Source organism: Triticum aestivum, chromosome 1A (genome assembly GCF_018294505.1).
Source record: "Triticum aestivum cultivar Chinese Spring chromosome 1A, IWGSC CS RefSeq v2.1, whole genome shotgun sequence".
Taxonomy (NCBI): Eukaryota; Viridiplantae; Streptophyta; class Magnoliopsida; order Poales; family Poaceae; genus Triticum; species Triticum aestivum.
The window spans coordinates 533,378,982-533,397,021 of NC_057794.1; the positions used below are offsets into that span (position 1 = coordinate 533,378,982).

The 18,040-nt window shown below is 42.9% G+C and overlaps 1 protein-coding gene across 1 annotated transcript; it reads left to right on the forward strand.

Annotated features, from left to right (window-relative positions):
• Positions 1 to 12,304: 12,304 nt before the first annotated feature.
• On the forward strand, positions 12,305 to 17,684 carry LOC123063644 (ABC transporter A family member 7). Its single transcript, XM_044487519.1, has 18 exons — positions 12,305 to 12,546; positions 12,702 to 13,086; positions 13,187 to 13,269; positions 13,362 to 13,506; positions 14,152 to 14,277; positions 14,354 to 14,478; positions 14,569 to 14,727; positions 14,803 to 14,965; positions 15,048 to 15,173; positions 15,264 to 15,347; positions 15,425 to 15,789; positions 15,897 to 16,097; positions 16,192 to 16,301; positions 16,387 to 16,471; positions 16,638 to 16,766; positions 16,849 to 16,954; positions 17,029 to 17,117; positions 17,229 to 17,684. The coding sequence occupies exons 1-18, from the start codon at positions 12,460 to 12,462 to the stop codon at positions 17,520 to 17,522; spliced, it is 2,862 nt and encodes a 953-aa protein (XP_044343454.1). The 5' UTR covers positions 12,305 to 12,459; the 3' UTR covers positions 17,523 to 17,684.
• The last annotated feature ends 356 nt before the right edge of the window (positions 17,685 to 18,040 follow it).

The window sequence follows — 18,040 nt, forward strand, 5'->3', positions numbered from 1 at the left end:
CAAACCTTTGCCTTGCACATGATCCACTTGAGATAGATGATGACGATCTTGTCCTCCGCAAGATGGACCACCTTTCTTGATTGCGTTGGGTCGATGGAGACTAGATGATTGCTCCCCCATACTCCACTATGGGTGAGCCACTCTTCGGCACATCTTCATAAGTCCATAGACACCACAATGGATGGCAAGCTTCAAGCACTTGATCTCTTCGTGATTCTACACTTGAACTTGCACATGACAATCTTGATGACGATCACTACTTGATGTCATCCTTTCCATGGGTTGTATGATATCTTCCTCTTGACGCAAGCCCATGGACATGTACCTAACCCCACATAGAACTCTCACATAGACCATGGGTTAGTACACAAAGTGCAATGGACAATGCTTACCATACCATGGGATCACTTGATCCCTCTCGGTACATCTTCTACGCTTTGTGAGTTGATCAACTTGATTCACTATTGACTTAGTCTTGATCAACCTTAAATCTTTGCAACTCTCTTCATTTGGATGATGTCTTGAAGGTAAACATGAATGATCACACAACCTTCTTCTTCAAGACATGCTTGCAATAAGCTCAACACTCGCATGACCAATCTTTGGATGATTCCTTAATAGCACCTTGGTCAACTCATAAACTCCTTGAAACCAACACATGGACTTCAAGAAAAGCCTATGGACAAAACCTTCAGATATAACTCAAGGCAACCATTAGTCCATAGAGATTGTCATCAATTACCAAAACCAAACATGGGGGCACCGCATGTTCTTTCACCTTTTTCTGACCTCAAATCCTTTTTGTCCACTGTAGGTAAGCCAAAATGCCCAAGCCTCATTTGAATCTCTGAATTCCATGCCAACATGAGGTACCAAACTAGGCAATACAACTCTGTAATGTAAAAGCAACATGAACATTAGACTTGTGGACGTGCATACAAAATGTTGGGGCTAATAGTACTGGAAAAAGATTTCTATAGGAGAATAAGCAAAGAGTAGCGACAATTTGGATAGGAAAATTACTTATTGGAATTAGGATCATGCTGCACTGCATTAGCCTCCTCTTCCATCTCAGTTGCTTCTTCCATCAGAAAAAGGGATGCCTAATTAGAGCTCAGCAGGCCGCTTCTTCCATCAGAAAAGGGATGCCTGATCATAGTTCAAGAGGTTGCTTCTTCCATCAGAAAAGGGATATTTGAAGTAATCTGATGGTGAAACTCAGTGTTTTATTCACGTGTTAGATGTCAGAGAAAGGACTATGGAGACTTACTGAGATTGACGAGGAGAGCAGCCGTTCCCGTTGGGCGTCGGGGAACTCCTTCCAATCAACTTGTAGATTGCTTCTTCCGATCAATTAGAAAAGGGAAATTTGATCAATTTCTGTAGTAATATGATGGTGAAAGTTCAATCAATTTTAGAGTTTCATTCATGTGTTAGATTTCAGAGAAAGGGGACTTACTGAGATTGACGAGACGAGCAGAGCAGTAGTCCCAGCCGGCCGCCGGATCACCTTCCGATTAACTTTGGCGCCGTTTTGTACTCCTGGCTGCTGCTGGTGCCCTTTTTCTGTGGCATCTCGCGCCTTTTTCCCTGGCTTCCCTCGCTAGAGTCAGACTGGGCCGTATGGGCCGTTATTTCTGAGCGAGAAGGATAGCGCAGGCTGTGAACAAGAGAGAAGGAAAGAGCCCACCTCACAGCGAGTCGCCAGATCGCCAACGGACGGTGCAACGCGTACTACTTCCCTCGGCAGTAGATCGATCTAAGTCAGAGGATCTCGTTCCCCACCATCAGAATCGTTGCCCTGTCAATGGCACTCGCTCCGGGGCGGGGCTTCTACCTCGGCTATCTCGTTGATTTTGACGCCCTCACTGGGTATCTCAGTTGCCCCGAGGAAGAAGGTGCTAATGTAACTATCTCCAGAGAAAGTAACTGCCTATCCATATGGAGCACGCTCCATATGTGTAATGGCGACCGCAAATATTGTGGCTATGCTATTATTACTCTAAGAGACTTCGGGTTCCGTTGTGGCTAGAATCCATTGTTTTGTAAAAGCACTTGGACAAGATGGTTCGGTCGAGGCTCGTTTCCGATGATTACACTTCCTTTCTAGCGGAGGAGCAAATTATTGCTATTCGTTCTGGAGATTGTATGGTGGTTCTGGTTGACCATCTCTCATGTGGCCTCAGATATCTCCTTTCCCCGTTTGCGCTGGAGCGTCCGTGGTGTATGGGATCACACATACCACCTGGCACTAAGGGTTGTTTTGGTTCCCACCATCTTTGTCCCTTCGTGTGAGGATTTTTCCGCCCACCCTCATGGTCTCAAGCTGTTCAGATATCTGTATGGATTGAGGTTGCTCGAGCTTGCGAAGGGGTGAGTTGCCATAGGAGGACAAATGGGATGAGGAGAGATTGTGAGGTTTTATTTCTTATTATTTTTCAAAAGTGATGTTAAGGTGTAAGTGGCAATGTCGGAAAGTATGTAGCCAATTTCAATCATGTGTTAGTCAACACACCCAGCCTCCCCCAATTTTGAGCCTAATTTTGACAAAAACTTGACTTAATGAATTATGAGTTATATGCCACAAAAGATATATCACTGGAAACTTCTTTCGAATATGAATCCAATGATAAACTTTTTGTGGCATTTAACTCATATTTCACTAATATTTTACTAGTTATATTTCTAGTCAAAATTTGACTAGAAATTTCAGGAGGCTGATAGACGACGGGCAGAGCGAGTAGTTGACACGAACTATGAGCCAAAATGTAAATATCCCAATTCTTAATTTCCGTTCAAAGCTATAGCACGTTTGCACATGCACGTATACATGTGCCTATTCACCGCAAATGTTATTTGACGGGGGCTGACTTTTCGAAAGCTGCTTACATTTGCATCCATCATAAGACCAATCATCATACACGTTGTGCATTCCCAAGTCAACTCTTAATCGCCTAAGAAACACCCAGGAAATTGAGCAGCAACACCAGAAATTCTTCACCTCCAAGCAACGCATCGAGCCCGGATTGGTTTGCTACCACATAAATATGTCCTGCTACCTGATTGAGGATCAAAGGGAAAGATCAAACGATTAATAGTCAAATACATTCCGGAGAAAAATATAGTCATTGCTGGCCATGAGCGGATCTCTTGGATCAAACAGTCACTACTATTTCCAAATAAGTTCTTAATTATTTTGAAGAGTAGTGCTTTTCATGGTCAAGTTTGCAAATAGCTTACTTATTTGGAAATTGTGTTTCCGTGGTCAATTTGCAATGGTCAAACAGAGATGAAGTGGGGGCACCAGTGAAATTTCCAGTCAGGTAGTCGTTTTACCAGCTCCACGAAAACACTACTATTCAAAATAATTAAGTATGTTTGACTTATAATAAGAGAACTCAAAATAATTATGTGTACCCTCTTATCACACGTCACACGATAAGTTTTTTAAACTGCACGTCAGACGATAATGTGGCACGGTGACCAAGAACTTACCAGGAGGGGTATACTTGCTCATCAAGTAATTGACCCCGGTTTCCGATGTTTAAATTATGGACGATCAGCGTGAGCAAATTCGGCTGACAAAGCAAAACGTGAGCAGATGGCACCTGGTTATTTGTTTGCTTTCCGGTGTGGCAACGCGTGCGTGCCTTTGTCCTATAGCTGCTTACACGGTGGGCTGAATGAGATCGTGGAACACAGTAAACTCTTTTCACAGAAACCTGCTGCGTCCTTTGGTGCCTCTGTACGTCTTCACGGTTCATCTGCTAGGATTTCTTTGGGACCAAGCAACGCCATCTCGTTCTTTGCGACCGAAATTTTTTGCACATAGACATGCGCCAACATTTGCTTCAGACGGTCGCAAGTGGAGTAGTAGCTATGTGTAGTAATTAGTTAAGCTCGAATCTTGCCTGAGCTAAGTGCTTCGTGAGAGACAATCGCACTGTGTTTTTTTATATTCAAAATGATGACTAGAAAAACATAATGGATAATTGAGATTTTTGTAAAATAAATAAATAAATTTATACTATTAATTTTTTTAACTGCCAACGTGGGAGAAGACTCCCCACCTGAATATATCTGGAATTTACACACATCAATTTGGGGACATGGGAATGATATACGATCTTTCACAATAAGAACGCCATTCTTGATAATTGGAGCATCAATCTTCATGCAGATTTTTCTATAATTGAGGCCCGGATTTCTCGCACAGCTTCAACGGCACTCTCACAATTCGGTGATCTCGCGGGGACAAGAGATTCTGCCATTTCGGTTCTGACCCAACCGATTCATCCGGGTTTTGAGCAAACTAAATGGGGAAGAGATATATGTTTTTGAAGCTTCAAATCATTCTAGAGATTAATATTTGTTATGTTGTTTATTAAATCGCAGTAGATAGTGTAATTGAATTCACACTATAAGTCGATGTTGAAATCTAAGTTTCAAGTTTGAATTGTTGCTTGATGAGATGGGCAAGAAATAATCTTGTTAAGCCAATGACAAACGGGTCCCACATGGAGGGACATTTTGAAGATTCCGTTACAGCGATTCTATATTTGCGCGTTGCCTCAACAACTTCAAAAAAATTATAAAGCATGCTTCATACACATTACGAAGGCTGCAGATAGAACTACCGGCTAGAGTTACTCCGACAAGTTTTTGTTTTACTCGCAAAAATAAAAGAGTTGCTCTGACAAGAATATTGTTGATTCAAATGGAATCTCTTGTTCGCATATGCCCTCAGACTCGATGCAAAGAAAAAACAAACCTCGGACCCGAGCCGTGTATACTCTTTGTTCCCTGTCATAGTTGACATACTGGATGTTCATCCAACCAAGTACTCCCTCTGTAAACTATTATAAGAGCGTTTAGATCACTATTTTAGTATTCTAAATGCTCTTATATTAGTTTACGGAGGGAGTAATTGTCAGCGTTCTGCTTTGAGACAGTTCAAGTCATGTCTCCTTCCATCATCACAAAATCTAAACTATGGTCCTCCAGCCACAGTCCCTAACGAATAAAGAATCTTGAGCCGGTTGTTCAAAGCTATAAACCGTGTTTACGTGATGTTCCACCGTTTTTAGCCAAAGGTGATCTTCCTTGATGCGGTATCACGCAAGTGTGTACCAATCATTAGTTCATTACCATGAGCATGAGGGATTAAAATTATCAATGGTCACCGGTCAGAGAGGTGTTAGTTCAACTCTATACTGGCGAAGAAACTTCCGTGTGAAGATAACCACTAACAACAAACGTTGTGTGGTTCTCTTTTGCGAATACCATTGTGTGGTTCTCTAACAAGTCACGAGAAAAAACATGTGACGACCACAAGATTAGGGTTGACTTGACTAAATTGATCCATTTTATACGTCTCTGTAAATAGCTACAGCACCAAGGGTTTTACTGCAGCTTTTTTTAGCCAACTCTGACCTCTCCAACCTCTATAAGGTCGGTCACGCTCACGGCTCACATGCTCACTTCTCATGTCTGCGGCAAACATGGGATCGCCGCAGGCTGCCGTCTGTTTTCGGTCACTATTTGTGTTTCATAACCTATGTCCAAATCCTTTTGGCATTTCTAGCTCATAGCATGAGTTTATGAGAGTCAAAACCTTGTAAGTGAGCGTAGCCCAAATGATTATGTTTTTTGTGGTGTAATTAATACATGCAACCATCCAGATTCAAGCCTTAAACTTAGCATATGTATTTGCATTTTTTTAGATGTATTCCTGACTTTTCGGCGATATTCATTTAAGAGAAGACGACATTGTCCTCAGCTATGAGGCGCGTGTGATGACCTGAGCAATCTCATGTCCGGAAAAAAAACCTAATTAATCTCAAGATTGGTCGACTCAGTCCCAGATACTCATAGAAGTGGGGCGTAGGTGTGCGCATTCATATAGATAAGAGCATCTCCAATATATGATGTAGATGCAAAAATAACTAACTTATACATCTCACGGGCCCAAAAACCCACCTCCAACCGATGATGTAGACGCAAACAAATTTACATCTCCACCTTCAGAAGATGTAAAATACAACCTAGAAATGCAAATTTGCATCTCCATCTTCAGGAGATGTAAACTAGCAGCCGCCCGCCAACCGCCCAACCACCTTCATTTCGCTTCCACCTGCCCGCCTCCGCCGCCGGTGAGCCTGACTGCTCGATTGCCTTGCGATTCGCGAAGTAGTTGGATCCCACACGAGGGCACACTAATTTTTAAGTTTTAGTGGTTGGAACTTACAATTTTGCATCTGCAAATTCTGATTTTTCTTGGTCACGAGTATATAGTTTCATAGTTGAAACTATAAGCGGTTCTTTTGCTAGTCGCAGACAATAAAATCATGATTTTATTGGTCGCTCATACTAAGTTTCAAGACTTGAAACTTAATATTTGTTTTTCAAAATTCATCAAAATGTATCCTATTCAAAAACCCTCGTAAAAAAACACGAATATGAAAACATAACTTAATTTGGACTTTTTATTTAAAAGATATGAAAGTTTGAAAATCGAAAGCAGAAAAATCACGCGCGAGGGACTCAGTGCCCCGGCACATGCGTGCCCCAAATCTTCTCCCCCAATCCAATGGATTTGTTGAGATATCTGAGCCATCATTTTTCTTCAACCTTCTGTTGTCGTTCTTGAGGTCATCCACGAGATGTTGCTATATTGGTTTGTCACTCAATTGCATCCAACAATGACTAGAATCAAATGGCTTCTTCTCGGTTTGTTGGTACAAAGTGGCTGCCAACACCATTTATCAAACAATAAGTAATCATGAGAATGCAACAAACAAAACTAGCAATCCAAATGATGACAACACGAAGCAATTTTTAACTTACGTGACTTGCGACTTCAATCCCACTTTGATTCCGGCCAAGCACAGAAGCATAGTGAGCAACAAACTTATTCACGTTGTCTTGGATGATGGACCATCTATATTGGAGAGAGGCCACATTGCGGGTGATATGGATAGGCTTCGCCTTCACATATTCCTCGTGTTCATGATAGCGTTTGTGAATCTTTTTCCCAATACTTATTGACCATTTGTGCTGCGCCACATATAGGGTCCATGCTTGTTTCCAACCATGATTCAACTAACAAAACATCCTCAAAGGTTGTGAATGCCTGACCTCTTGCCTTGGGTACCTTTAACGTTTTTCTTGTTAGTGCATGATATTCCCCCAAAATCATACATATGCCAATTGGTATCCCCCATGCCAAGCTCTTGACCCTCATTGATCATGTTCGCCATGAAATTGTCCTAACATGATCATGATTTCAAATAAACTAACGACATATGCAACAAATTGATTGTTGGGGAACGTAGTAATTCAAAAAAAATTCTACGAACACGCAAGATCTATCTAGGAGATGCATAGCAACGAGAGGGGAGAGTGTGCCCACGTACCCTCGTAGACCGAAAGCGGAAGCATTTAGTAACGCGGTTGATGTAGTCGAACGTCTTCACGATCCAACCAATCCAAGTACCGAACGTACGGCACCTCCGTGTTCAGCACATGTTCAGCACGATGACATCTCTCGAGCTCTTGATCCAGCAAAGGGTCAAGGGAGAGTTCCGTCAGCACGACGGCATAGCGATGGTGTTGGTGATGTGATCCACGCAGGGCTTCGCCTAAGACTACGACAATATGACCGAGGTGGTAAACTGTGGAGGGGGGCACCGCACACGGCTGAGGAACAATTGATGTGTTTTGGGGTGCCCCCTGCCCCCGTATATAAAGGAGGAGAGGGAGGAGGCCGGCCGCCTAAGGGCGCGCCAAGTGTGGGGAGTCCTACTAGGACTCCCAAGTCCTAGTAGGATTCGCCTTTCCTTTTCCGGAGGCGGAAAGAGGGAAAAGGAGAGGGAGTAGGAAAGGGCAAGGGGGGCGTCGCCCCCTCCCCTAGTCCAATTCGGACTCCATGGGGGGCGCCTCCTCCCTTGGCCCGCCTCCTCTTCTCCCTTATGGCCCAATAAGGCCCAATTACTTCCCCGGGGGTTCCGATAACCTTCCGGTACTCTGGAAAAATACCCAAATCACTCGGAACCATTCCGATGTCCGAATACAACCTTCCAATATATGAATCTTTACCTCTCGACCATTCCGAGACTCCTCGTCATATCCGTGATCTCATCCGGGACTCCGAACAAACTTCGGTCACCAAAACACATAACTCATAATACAAATCGTCATCGAACATTTAAGCGTGCGGACCCTACGGGTTCGAGAACTATGTAGACATGACCGACACACATCTCCGGTCAAAAACCAATAGCGGAACCTGGATGCTCATATTGGCTCCTACATATTTTACAAAGATCTTTATCGGTCAAACCCAATAACAACATACGTTATTCCCTTTGTCATCGGTATGTTACTTGCCCGAGATTCGATCGTTGGTATCCTCATACCTAGTTCAATCTCGTTACCGGCAAGTCTCTTTACTCGCTCCGTAATGCATCATCCCACAACTAACTCATTAGTCACATTGCTTTCAAGGCTTATAGTGATGTGCATTACCGAGAGGGCCCAGAGATACCTCTCCGATACACGGAGTGACAAATCATAATCTCGATCTATGCCAACTCAACAAACACCTTTGGAGACATCTGTAGAGCATCTTTATATATAATCACCCAGTTACGTTGTGACATTTGATAGCACACAAGGTGTTCCTCCGGTATTCGCGAGTTGCATAATCTCATAGTGAGAGGAATATGTATAAGTCATGGAGAAAGCAATGACAATAAAACTAAATGATCATAATGGTAAGCTAACTGATGGGTCTTGTCCATCACATCATTCTCTAATGATGTGATCCCGTTCATCAAATGACAACACATGTCTATGGCCAGGAAACTTAACCATCTTTGATTAACGAGCTAGTCAAGTAGAGGCATACTAGGAACACTCTGTTTGTCTATGTATTCACACATGTACTAAGTTTCCGGTTAATACAATTCTAGCATGAATAATAAACATTTATCATGATATAAGGAAATATAAATAACAACTTTATTATTGCCTCTAAGGCATATTTCCTTCATTGATCCAATGACATATGCAACTAACTGACCCAATGACATATGCAAAAATTTATTCAATGGCATAGTGAATAACGAAAGCGATGCAAAATGTAGCAAAAAATGTACCGTGTCCTGCTGCAACATTTTGTCAAATGGGACCCGGGCAGACCGGGCGCCGGCGCTTCTCGTGCTTGTCTGCAGGCACTGGAGTTGCGGTGAGTTGCACACCATCTCCGGTGCCTTGGTTGCTTCCAGCCATCCGTAATCGCCCATTCGGACATCATATCATTGCCAGTTGCGAGTAGGGGGGATGCCAGCTTCCTTATCGGCCGCAGGGCAGACACGCGCAGGGCAGCCGTGCACAATAGAGGGGACATATCCACGTTGATGTCCACAACCTCCTTGGCTGGAACTTCCTTTGTCGCCGCTTCCCGCTCGCGCTGGTAGGCTCGCCGCTCCCTCCGGTGTTCTCCGACTTATAGCTCGCTCCCAAGGATGGGACCCCCACGGACGACACCGAGGCATCATCCGTGCTGGCGGTGGGGGACAGGGTACCTGACAATGACATCTAGGGCGGCGGATGGGGGCGGCAGCGCGGATCGGGGAGCAAGGGTGGAGGATGGCGGCGGCTTGATGCGGGAAATGGAGGATGGATGGGGGAGGAGGGCGGTGGATTTGGTCAATTTGGTGGAATCTGAGATGGGTCCGGTCTAGGCCTCCCCATATCCGCCACAGATATGTGCTCGATATGAGTTTGTCGGTCAGCCTCAATAGCCGGTTTGAGGGGGCGGCTGAATCACGATTTTGTGACCGGTCACTCATCGGCCATCTGCCCGGACGTAGGAGGCATTTGAGGAGCCCTAGATAAATTTGGTGACATGTTTTTTTTCTAGAATAAATATGTATATACATTTCACAAGAGTGTAATAAAGCCAAAGCTGAATATTATGGGCATATTTTTTTTCTTGACCATATAGCCAATAAAACCAAAGGAGCTTAAACCCCCGGCTTCTCATTGTTGAGGCATATTCCATCCCTTTGAGCCAAACGTTGTTCTCACAACGAATGGACCCGGGTGGAGAGCGATGTTTTTGGATGTATGCTGCATATTCTTTCAGAGAATTTGGGTCTCATGGTTCTAGCATGAGTGATTGATGTGGACCTGGCATGGAGATGACCGGGTGACTTTCCCACGTGCATGGTTAGCCCTTGCACTACTCTGGGCCACGGTAACCATTGACTTGATGCATCTGTGGTGATCAATTATTTTGTTGCAAATTGCGATGAAGGTTTGCTGCAAAAAAAAAAAAGATCGAGGTGCGTGTGTGGATAGCCTTCTGCTAAGATTCACTCAATTGATTAGTTTGAATAATCCTTCATGGTCTAACTGTACTATCTGAATCTGAAAAACTGGATACTTGGGGATGAAGCTACGGGAGGGTATCAACTATCAAGGAAATAGTCAATTGTTCTTTTAATGCAATGACAGGCAAGAGCTTTTCCAACTTCATAAAGATATATAAGAAAATAATAACGAAACACAATAGAACTATATAAGGACAACTTTGTAGTGGCCTTGGTCAACATCAGCTGACCAAAATACTTAACCCGATGAGATTACCCGCACACCATGATCGAATCGTACAAAAAATATACTTCCTCCATTCTTAAATACGTATAAGTTTTTCCAGAGATTTCACTGTAGACTACATACGGAACAGATAAGTGAACCTATATTCTAAAAGACGTCTATATACATCTGAATATAGTCTTTATAGTGCATGGAATATCTAAAATGACTTATATTTAAAAACAGAGGGAGTATTACATATGGTTTTTCAAAATGCATGGTTAAAAAATGACTTACAATCTTAATGACCGCCATGGAAGCAAATGGAGTACAAGTTCAGTCTATGGTTGAGTTGTTATGGCGATGGCGAAGACTATGGTGGCTGGGGTGTACTTGTGCGAAGCAAATATAACGAAGAGACGACTTTCCATAATGTTGTGTGGTTGGATGTGATGAAGCGGACTGTGCTCGTGCTAGTGCTCAACTTTCGTTCTGGTAACTTCTTAGACATGGGAATGATACTCGTTTGAAGTAGCTCTAGATCTTGTCATCGTTTCCTCCTCTTTACCACCTTTCCGCAACATTGACAAAACAAAAATGATTACAACATTTGCAATCATCACTGACTAATAGGCAGCTTGAGTTGATATTCTAAGAAAATACTTCAATTGTTATTAACGGATAAAAGGATTTAGCCTATGTGAACAAATATGGCGACTGTACGAATAGAGTAGGAGTACCTCGGGTTACAGCCGCCGCTGCCTCTGGCTCCTCTCCCCTAAAAAGATTAGGGTTATTCCACCTCTCGTCGGCGCCGTAGCTGGTCCGCCTCGTCTCCCGTGGCCTGCCTTAGGGTCATGGAGACCCGGTGGATCTCGGCCCTTGCCGGCGGAGGGCACTGTTTTTAGATATTTTTTGAGTTTTGTTAAGGTTCGTGTCCTACTCAGGAAGACGAGGCAGTGACGGCTCACTGAAGATAATATAAGGTTCTCACCGTTTAGCCCCCATTCCGGTGGTTCATCTAGCATCGTCGGTAGACGTGTTAAGGTGTGTCCCCGGTGGATCTGTCTTTGATGGGTTTGCTTGGGTTTGCTCATCGTTCGTCTTCATTTGTGTGCCTTCAGATTGGATCCTTCCGATTTACGCTACTCTTCATCGGCGGCAATTGTTGTTCTGGTGTTTTGGTACTACAGGGCTTTAGTACGATAACTTTCCGACCGTCTCCTACAACAACTTTTGTCCGGCTCTGACGAGGGAGGGGGGTGACGGCGGGGCACCTTCAGCTCGCTTGAGTGCTTGTGGACGTCGTTAGATGGTCTACAGATCTGGATGTAATTTTTATTATTTCTGGTGTTCGACTGTTCGTTATACCGCCCTGATTGAATATGAGTAGATCGAAAGTTTTAAAAAAAACAAACAAGAGTGACTTATTATCGTCGACGTGAACGGCTAGCAATCTTACAGACCATCAAATCAAGAATGTGTGGCAGCTTGTTTGCCTCTTGTTTTTTTGACACAGTTCGTTCAACGGACTCTAGAAGACAAGTACTAGGAGCACTACGCGTAGAACTACATGGCGAGTGGGGCCCACATAGGTTCCGAGAAACTTGAGAAGTCAATCAAACAAAAAACGGACGACTTTTGTTTTGCTAATAATCACATTTAACCCCTTGGTAATGTCTCTAAATTGCACCCCCACCGGCTGCAGAGAGAAGGCACCACACCACACCACACCACACCACCGTGACGGCGTGACGCAGAAATGGCGGGAGCTGACCAAGGAGGCCGAAGGCGGCTATAAAATTTGGAGACGACGACCAGTGGAGCTCCATCTTTCTCCTCCGAATCCGGCCAGCAATGGACTCCTCCACCGGCTCCTCGAGGGGCCCCGCCGGCTTCTCCACGCAGGCCAACGCCCTCCTCCGCAAGAACCTCTGCTTCCAGGTCTCCCTTCTCTCCGCCTTCTTGCTCCTCTGTTTCTCACTTCCATGGTTTGATTACCTGCGCAATACGGCGATATGGTCGTGAACTGATTTGAATTTGCCGACTTTTTCTGATTTGTTGTCCCGTTTGCTTGCTGTGATCCATGGCTGCTGCAGAAGAGGAACCTGAAGACGAACGTGTGCATCACGCTCTTCCCGATCCTCCTCTGCGTCCTGCTCGTGCTGCTGCAGGGCGCCATCGACCGCGAGATCGACAAGCCCAAGTACCGCTGCGGCTGCGCTTGCGTCGACGCGGCCGCCGACGGGACCTGCCGGAGGACCGAGTGCGGCGTCCAGTACTCCACGCTGGACCAGGTCGCCAGCTGCCCGATCCCCACCCCGCCGCGCTGGCCGGCCCTGGTCCAGCTGCCCACCCCCGAGTCCAGAGCCATCAGCACCGCCTCCCAGCCGTTCGACGGTTTGCCCGGCCAGACGTGCCGCGACGCCGGGTCTTGCCCCGCCGCCTTCCTCGTCACCGGAGCCAACCGCTCGCTCGCCGAAAGTATGTTATCCCCCCTCTCATGCCACACAAGGAGATGATGACATGCGCCTATTTCGTTCATAATTCAGGCTCAATCTTCGTGCGTGCTTTTGAACGGCAGGTCTTTCGGGTCAACTGTTCCCTGCTCTGTCTTCGCCTCTGAATTTCACCGACTATCTGGGTGCGCTCTCCAAGATTGTTCCTGTGAGTTTCTTCCAGGCCTATAGATTATACAGTCGTGCTGCCATGTTTGTTTTTTAATGTACGAAGCTTTTGGTTGGATCTGTCTCTCTCAGGGCTCGGACACGACGCCAGAGTTTAGACAGCTTCTAGAGCCAGCATTTACTCCAGGGAACACTCTGTATATTGTCCAACCTCAGTGTCGCTCCAATTTGTCGCAAACAGTTTTGGTCAATGCTGGGATAATACCGCTTCAACTCAGTAAGTAACATTTTTCCTTTGTTGGAACTGGAATCCTCATTTCATCGAAGATGCAGAAATACATGCTTTCTGAACAAGGAGTTAGTTAAGATGAAGCGAGGAGAAAAGCATGAACATTTGGAATTACCACTTCGTGATCTCAACAAAGAAAAGGATTACTACCTCATGTTTCTAAGCTTTAATTGCGTTGAGAGTGGCACTTTTTTTTAAAAGACAACAAGCTGCTTTGTTGATTTCTATTAAAAAAATGCCAGTAACGTAGTTTTTTGGGAGTAGCAGGCGACCACATTTAAAATATTGGACCTTGTAAAATGGTGATTTTAGAGTGTTTTCGGTCTTCATCAAAATTTATAATCAGCTTCGTTGCTTGAATGTTAATTGTATTAGTTAATATTTACCAAAGGAGGAACATATCAGCTGACCAGGTCTCATCAAATGATTAGATGGGACTGGAATTTAAACTATTCCTTTGAAGAGTTAAAACATCAGGATGTAAGTTAGTTAGCATGAAATTTACTCTTTTTTTACTGAAATAGTTTATTTTATTTTATGAGAATATGCCATTGGTGACAGTTTTTTCATACATTTTGTATCCCTTGGGTGCTTACTAATTTCTCCATTCCCAATGTTCTTTTGAATGTCTAGATGTAGAGTGCATTCAAGGTTTGATGTTATGGCGTGAAAGCGAATCAATTGTCAATGACGAACTATTTAGGGGATATAGACAACAAAGGGAAAGTGGAAGAGAGAAGGCGAATGAATTTGCTGCAGGTACCCACTGATCTAGTTCAGTGAAGTGGTACCATTGGTTCTTCATGTTTTGTGTATAACATGTTTCTCTTCACAGGTTACAACTTCTTGAGCACAAATAAGGATAGCCTTGACATTAGTATTTGGTTCAACTCTACATATAGCAACAATACTGCGTTTACTGAAATTGCACTACTACGAGTGCCACGCTTGGTTAACATGGTATGTGCTTTTAACTGGTGCACAATTCATATTAAGTGAATTTCATTTGTATTTTAACTATTACTACAAACTGCTCTATCTTTCTTATAGGCTTCCAACGCATACATCAAATTTCTCAGAGGAAGTGGAGTAGAAATGCTGCTTGAATATGTTAAAGATATGCCTAAAGTAGGAACGAAATTAAAATTTGACCTGTCTTCGCTTCTTGGCGCACTCTTCTTCACCTGGATCGTTGAACTACTCTTTCCAGTGAGTATGAGACACAACCTTGTTTAAGTTCACAAAAATGGATAAAATGATGAGTTGGTACAATACCTTTTTCAGGTTGTACTAACATATCTCGTGTATGAGAAACAACAAAAGCTGAAAATTATGATGAAGATGCATGGTTTGAAGGACGGCCCTTACTGGATGATAACTTACACTTACTTCTTTGCTCTATCAGCTGTCTATATGCTACTATTTATCATTTTTGGCTCCGTGATAGGTAAATCATATTTCGAAAATCATCAAGAAGTATCTTTTATTTACGTAATTTAATCTCCTTAAAATGGTTTGATTTCGTACAGGTCTGCGCTTCTTCACAGCAAATAATTACAGCATTCAGATTGTTTTCTACTTCATCTACATAAATCTGCAGATTGCACTCGCATTTTTCGCAGCGTCGTTCTTTTCTTCAGTCAAAATCGCCACAGGTCTGTCACTAAAATTTGTTATGTCTAAAGTAAGATAGGAGTGGTTATAATATATTTGTGAGTAACTAATCTGAAGTTACGGTGTTGCAGTGGTTGGTTACATTTATGTATTTGGTTCTGGTTTACTAGGCGCATTTCTTCTGCGTTTTTTTGTTGAGGATAATAGTTTCCCAAGTAAGTCACTTCCTTATTTATGTTTGACAACTCTGTTTGCATCATATGCATGACAAGTTATGTTTTTCCATACAAAGAGGGTTGGATAGTAGTCATGGAGATCATCCCTGGATTTTCACTTTACCGAGGGTTATATGAGTTTGGTCAATATGCATTCTCTGGAACTGCAATGGGAACCAGTGGTATGGAGTGGACTAATTTGAGTGACCCGGTCAATGGAATGCGTACTGTATTGATTATCATGGTTATCGAATGGGCAATACTTCTCCCCTTGGCATTTTATCTTGATCAAGTCTCATCATTGGGTGGTGGACTCCGAAAGAGGTTGTTGATCTCCTTGAAATGCTTTAAGAAGCGAGCTGCGTCATTTCGGAGGTATAGCTTCGGGCGGCAAGGATCTAAAGTCGTAGTCGAAATGGAGAACCCTGACACTACTCAAGAAGTAGGTTAATCCCTTGCATATTTCTCAAAGATGCCTATTCATTTTTTATTTGAAAAGGCCCTGACAATATATGTGTTCATTGATAATTGATTTCTTTTTATGTTCAGAGAGAGGTAGTTGAGCAGCTTCTGCTGGAACCCAGTGCAAACCATGCTATTATATCTGATAACCTAACGAAGGTTTACCATGGAAAGGATGGGAATCCTGACAAGCTTGCAGTTCGTGGGTTGTCTCTTGCCCTCCCAAAAGGCCAATGTTTTGGAATGCTTGGCCCGAATGGGGCAGGGAAAACATCCTTCATCAGTATGGTATGGTGACAAGACATATAGTGTGTTCATTTTTTGACAAAGCTAACCAACATATTCACTCCTTGCGGATGTATTTTCCATTTTTCTTCCACAGATGATTGGGCTTATTCCACCTACATCTGGCACTGCTTATGTCCATGGAATGGACATACGGACTGATATGAATGAAATATACACAAATATGGGTGTCTGCCCACAACACGAGTATGGCCTTGATCTAATGATATTTTCAGTATAACTCTCCGTGCACACTATAATGCCAAAAATGTTATTGCCTTTTGAAATATAGCTTGCTTTGGGAAACATTGACGGGAAGAGAGCATCTATTGTTTTATGGAAGATTAAAAAATCTTAAAGGCGCTGAATTACTGAAGGTATAGTTCTGCAATTTCTTTATGTCTGCACCAGTATCTATTGTTGTTTGCCTCATTGTGAAATGCGGTGCTATATGTTCATTGGTTCTGCCATGCAGCAATAGTTCAGACTATAATATGCATGAATGCATCAACATATGAAATGCAAAATATTTTGTGCTGTCAGGCAACTGATGACTCTCTGAAGAGTGTTAACCTATTCCGTGGCGGTGTCGGGGATAAGCAAGTGGGGAAGTACAGTGGAGGCATGAAACGGCGGCTTAGTGTCGCAATCTCCTTAATTGGAGACCCCAAAGTACTTACCTGATTCCTGTTCTCTTTCCACATGCACAGAATATAATGGAATCTGCGACTAAAAATTTCGTAAATAATTTTAGGTTGTTTTCATGGACGAGCCAAGCACTGGACTAGATCCAGCGTCAAGAAATAACCTGTGGAGTGTTGTGAAAGAAGCAAAGAAAAACCGTGCCATTATTCTTACAAGTATTCAACTTTCCTGACCATCTCCTCATTGCTTCGATGGATACTGTGAATCATCAAGTATGTTTTTTTGGCAGCGCATTCAATGGAAGAGGCAGAGGTACTATGTGATAGACTGGGTATTTTTGTTGATGGTGGTTTCCAGTGCATTGGAAATCCGAAAGAGGTAAATTACCTATTCACTTGTATGAAGCACAGAATGACAGAACTACAATTTGTGTAACTGTATGCTACTTTATTAAACACTTGCGATATTTTCCTCTGCAATGTTCTGCAGCTCAAAGCAAGATACGGGGGCACCTACGTGTTCACAATGACAACATCTTCAGAACATGAGCAGGAGGTTGAACAGCTGGTTCGCCGTTTGTCGCCAAATGCAAACAGGATATATCACATATCTGGAACACAGAAATTTGAGCTGCCAAAGCAGGAGGTGAAGATAGCAGACGTTTTCAATGAAGTTGAGAGTGCAAAGGGCCGTTTTAGCATACACGCTTGGGGCCTCGCTGACACCACCTTGGAGGATGTCTTCATCAAGGTTGCCAAGGGAGCACAAGCTTTCAACGTGTAATTAGTATATTTGATTTATAGGTCATTATTCTTTTTCTTTGTTGAGAAATATATGGTGTATGAGACTTGTTTGAACTTCGCTATACGGAAGTTTTGGTTAGTGTGGCACTAGGGGTGTAAATTTAGTATTGTGTAAAGCTGTATATCAAAATTTTACTTGTGATGCTGGCAATTCCAGTGTACCGTATTCATTTGTCATATAAGTTAGAAAAAAAATCCTTTTTTTAAATGCAATCAATGTTTGGAAAACACGAACACATTTTGTAAACATGAATTTTTATTGAAATTCTGAACATTTTTGAAAATTGTCGAACAAATTTCCAAAATCCAAACTGTTTTAAATAAAACTGAACAAAATATGAAATTCCCCCAAAAAATTAAAACCATGAAAAAAATCTGATTTTGTTTTCAATTTTTGAAGATTCAAACATTTTTTGAAAATGTGACTTTTTTAAATTCCAAATATTTTTTAAACCAAACAAGATTTGAATTCCCAAATATTTTTTGAAGAATTATGAA

Excerpts from the sequence above, each read along its gene's own strand:
- LOC123063644 (XM_044487519.1), top strand. The coding sequence starts at position 12,460 with ATGGACTCCTCCACCGGCTCCTCGAGGGGCCCCGCCGGCTTCTCCACG. Across the intron at positions 13,507-14,151 it reads GATAATACCGCTTCAACTCA|ATGTAGAGTGCATTCAAGGT; the intron begins GTAAGTAACATT and ends TTGAATGTCTAG. Across the intron at positions 17,118-17,228 it reads GCATTGGAAATCCGAAAGAG|CTCAAAGCAAGATACGGGGG; the intron begins GTAAATTACCTA and ends AATGTTCTGCAG.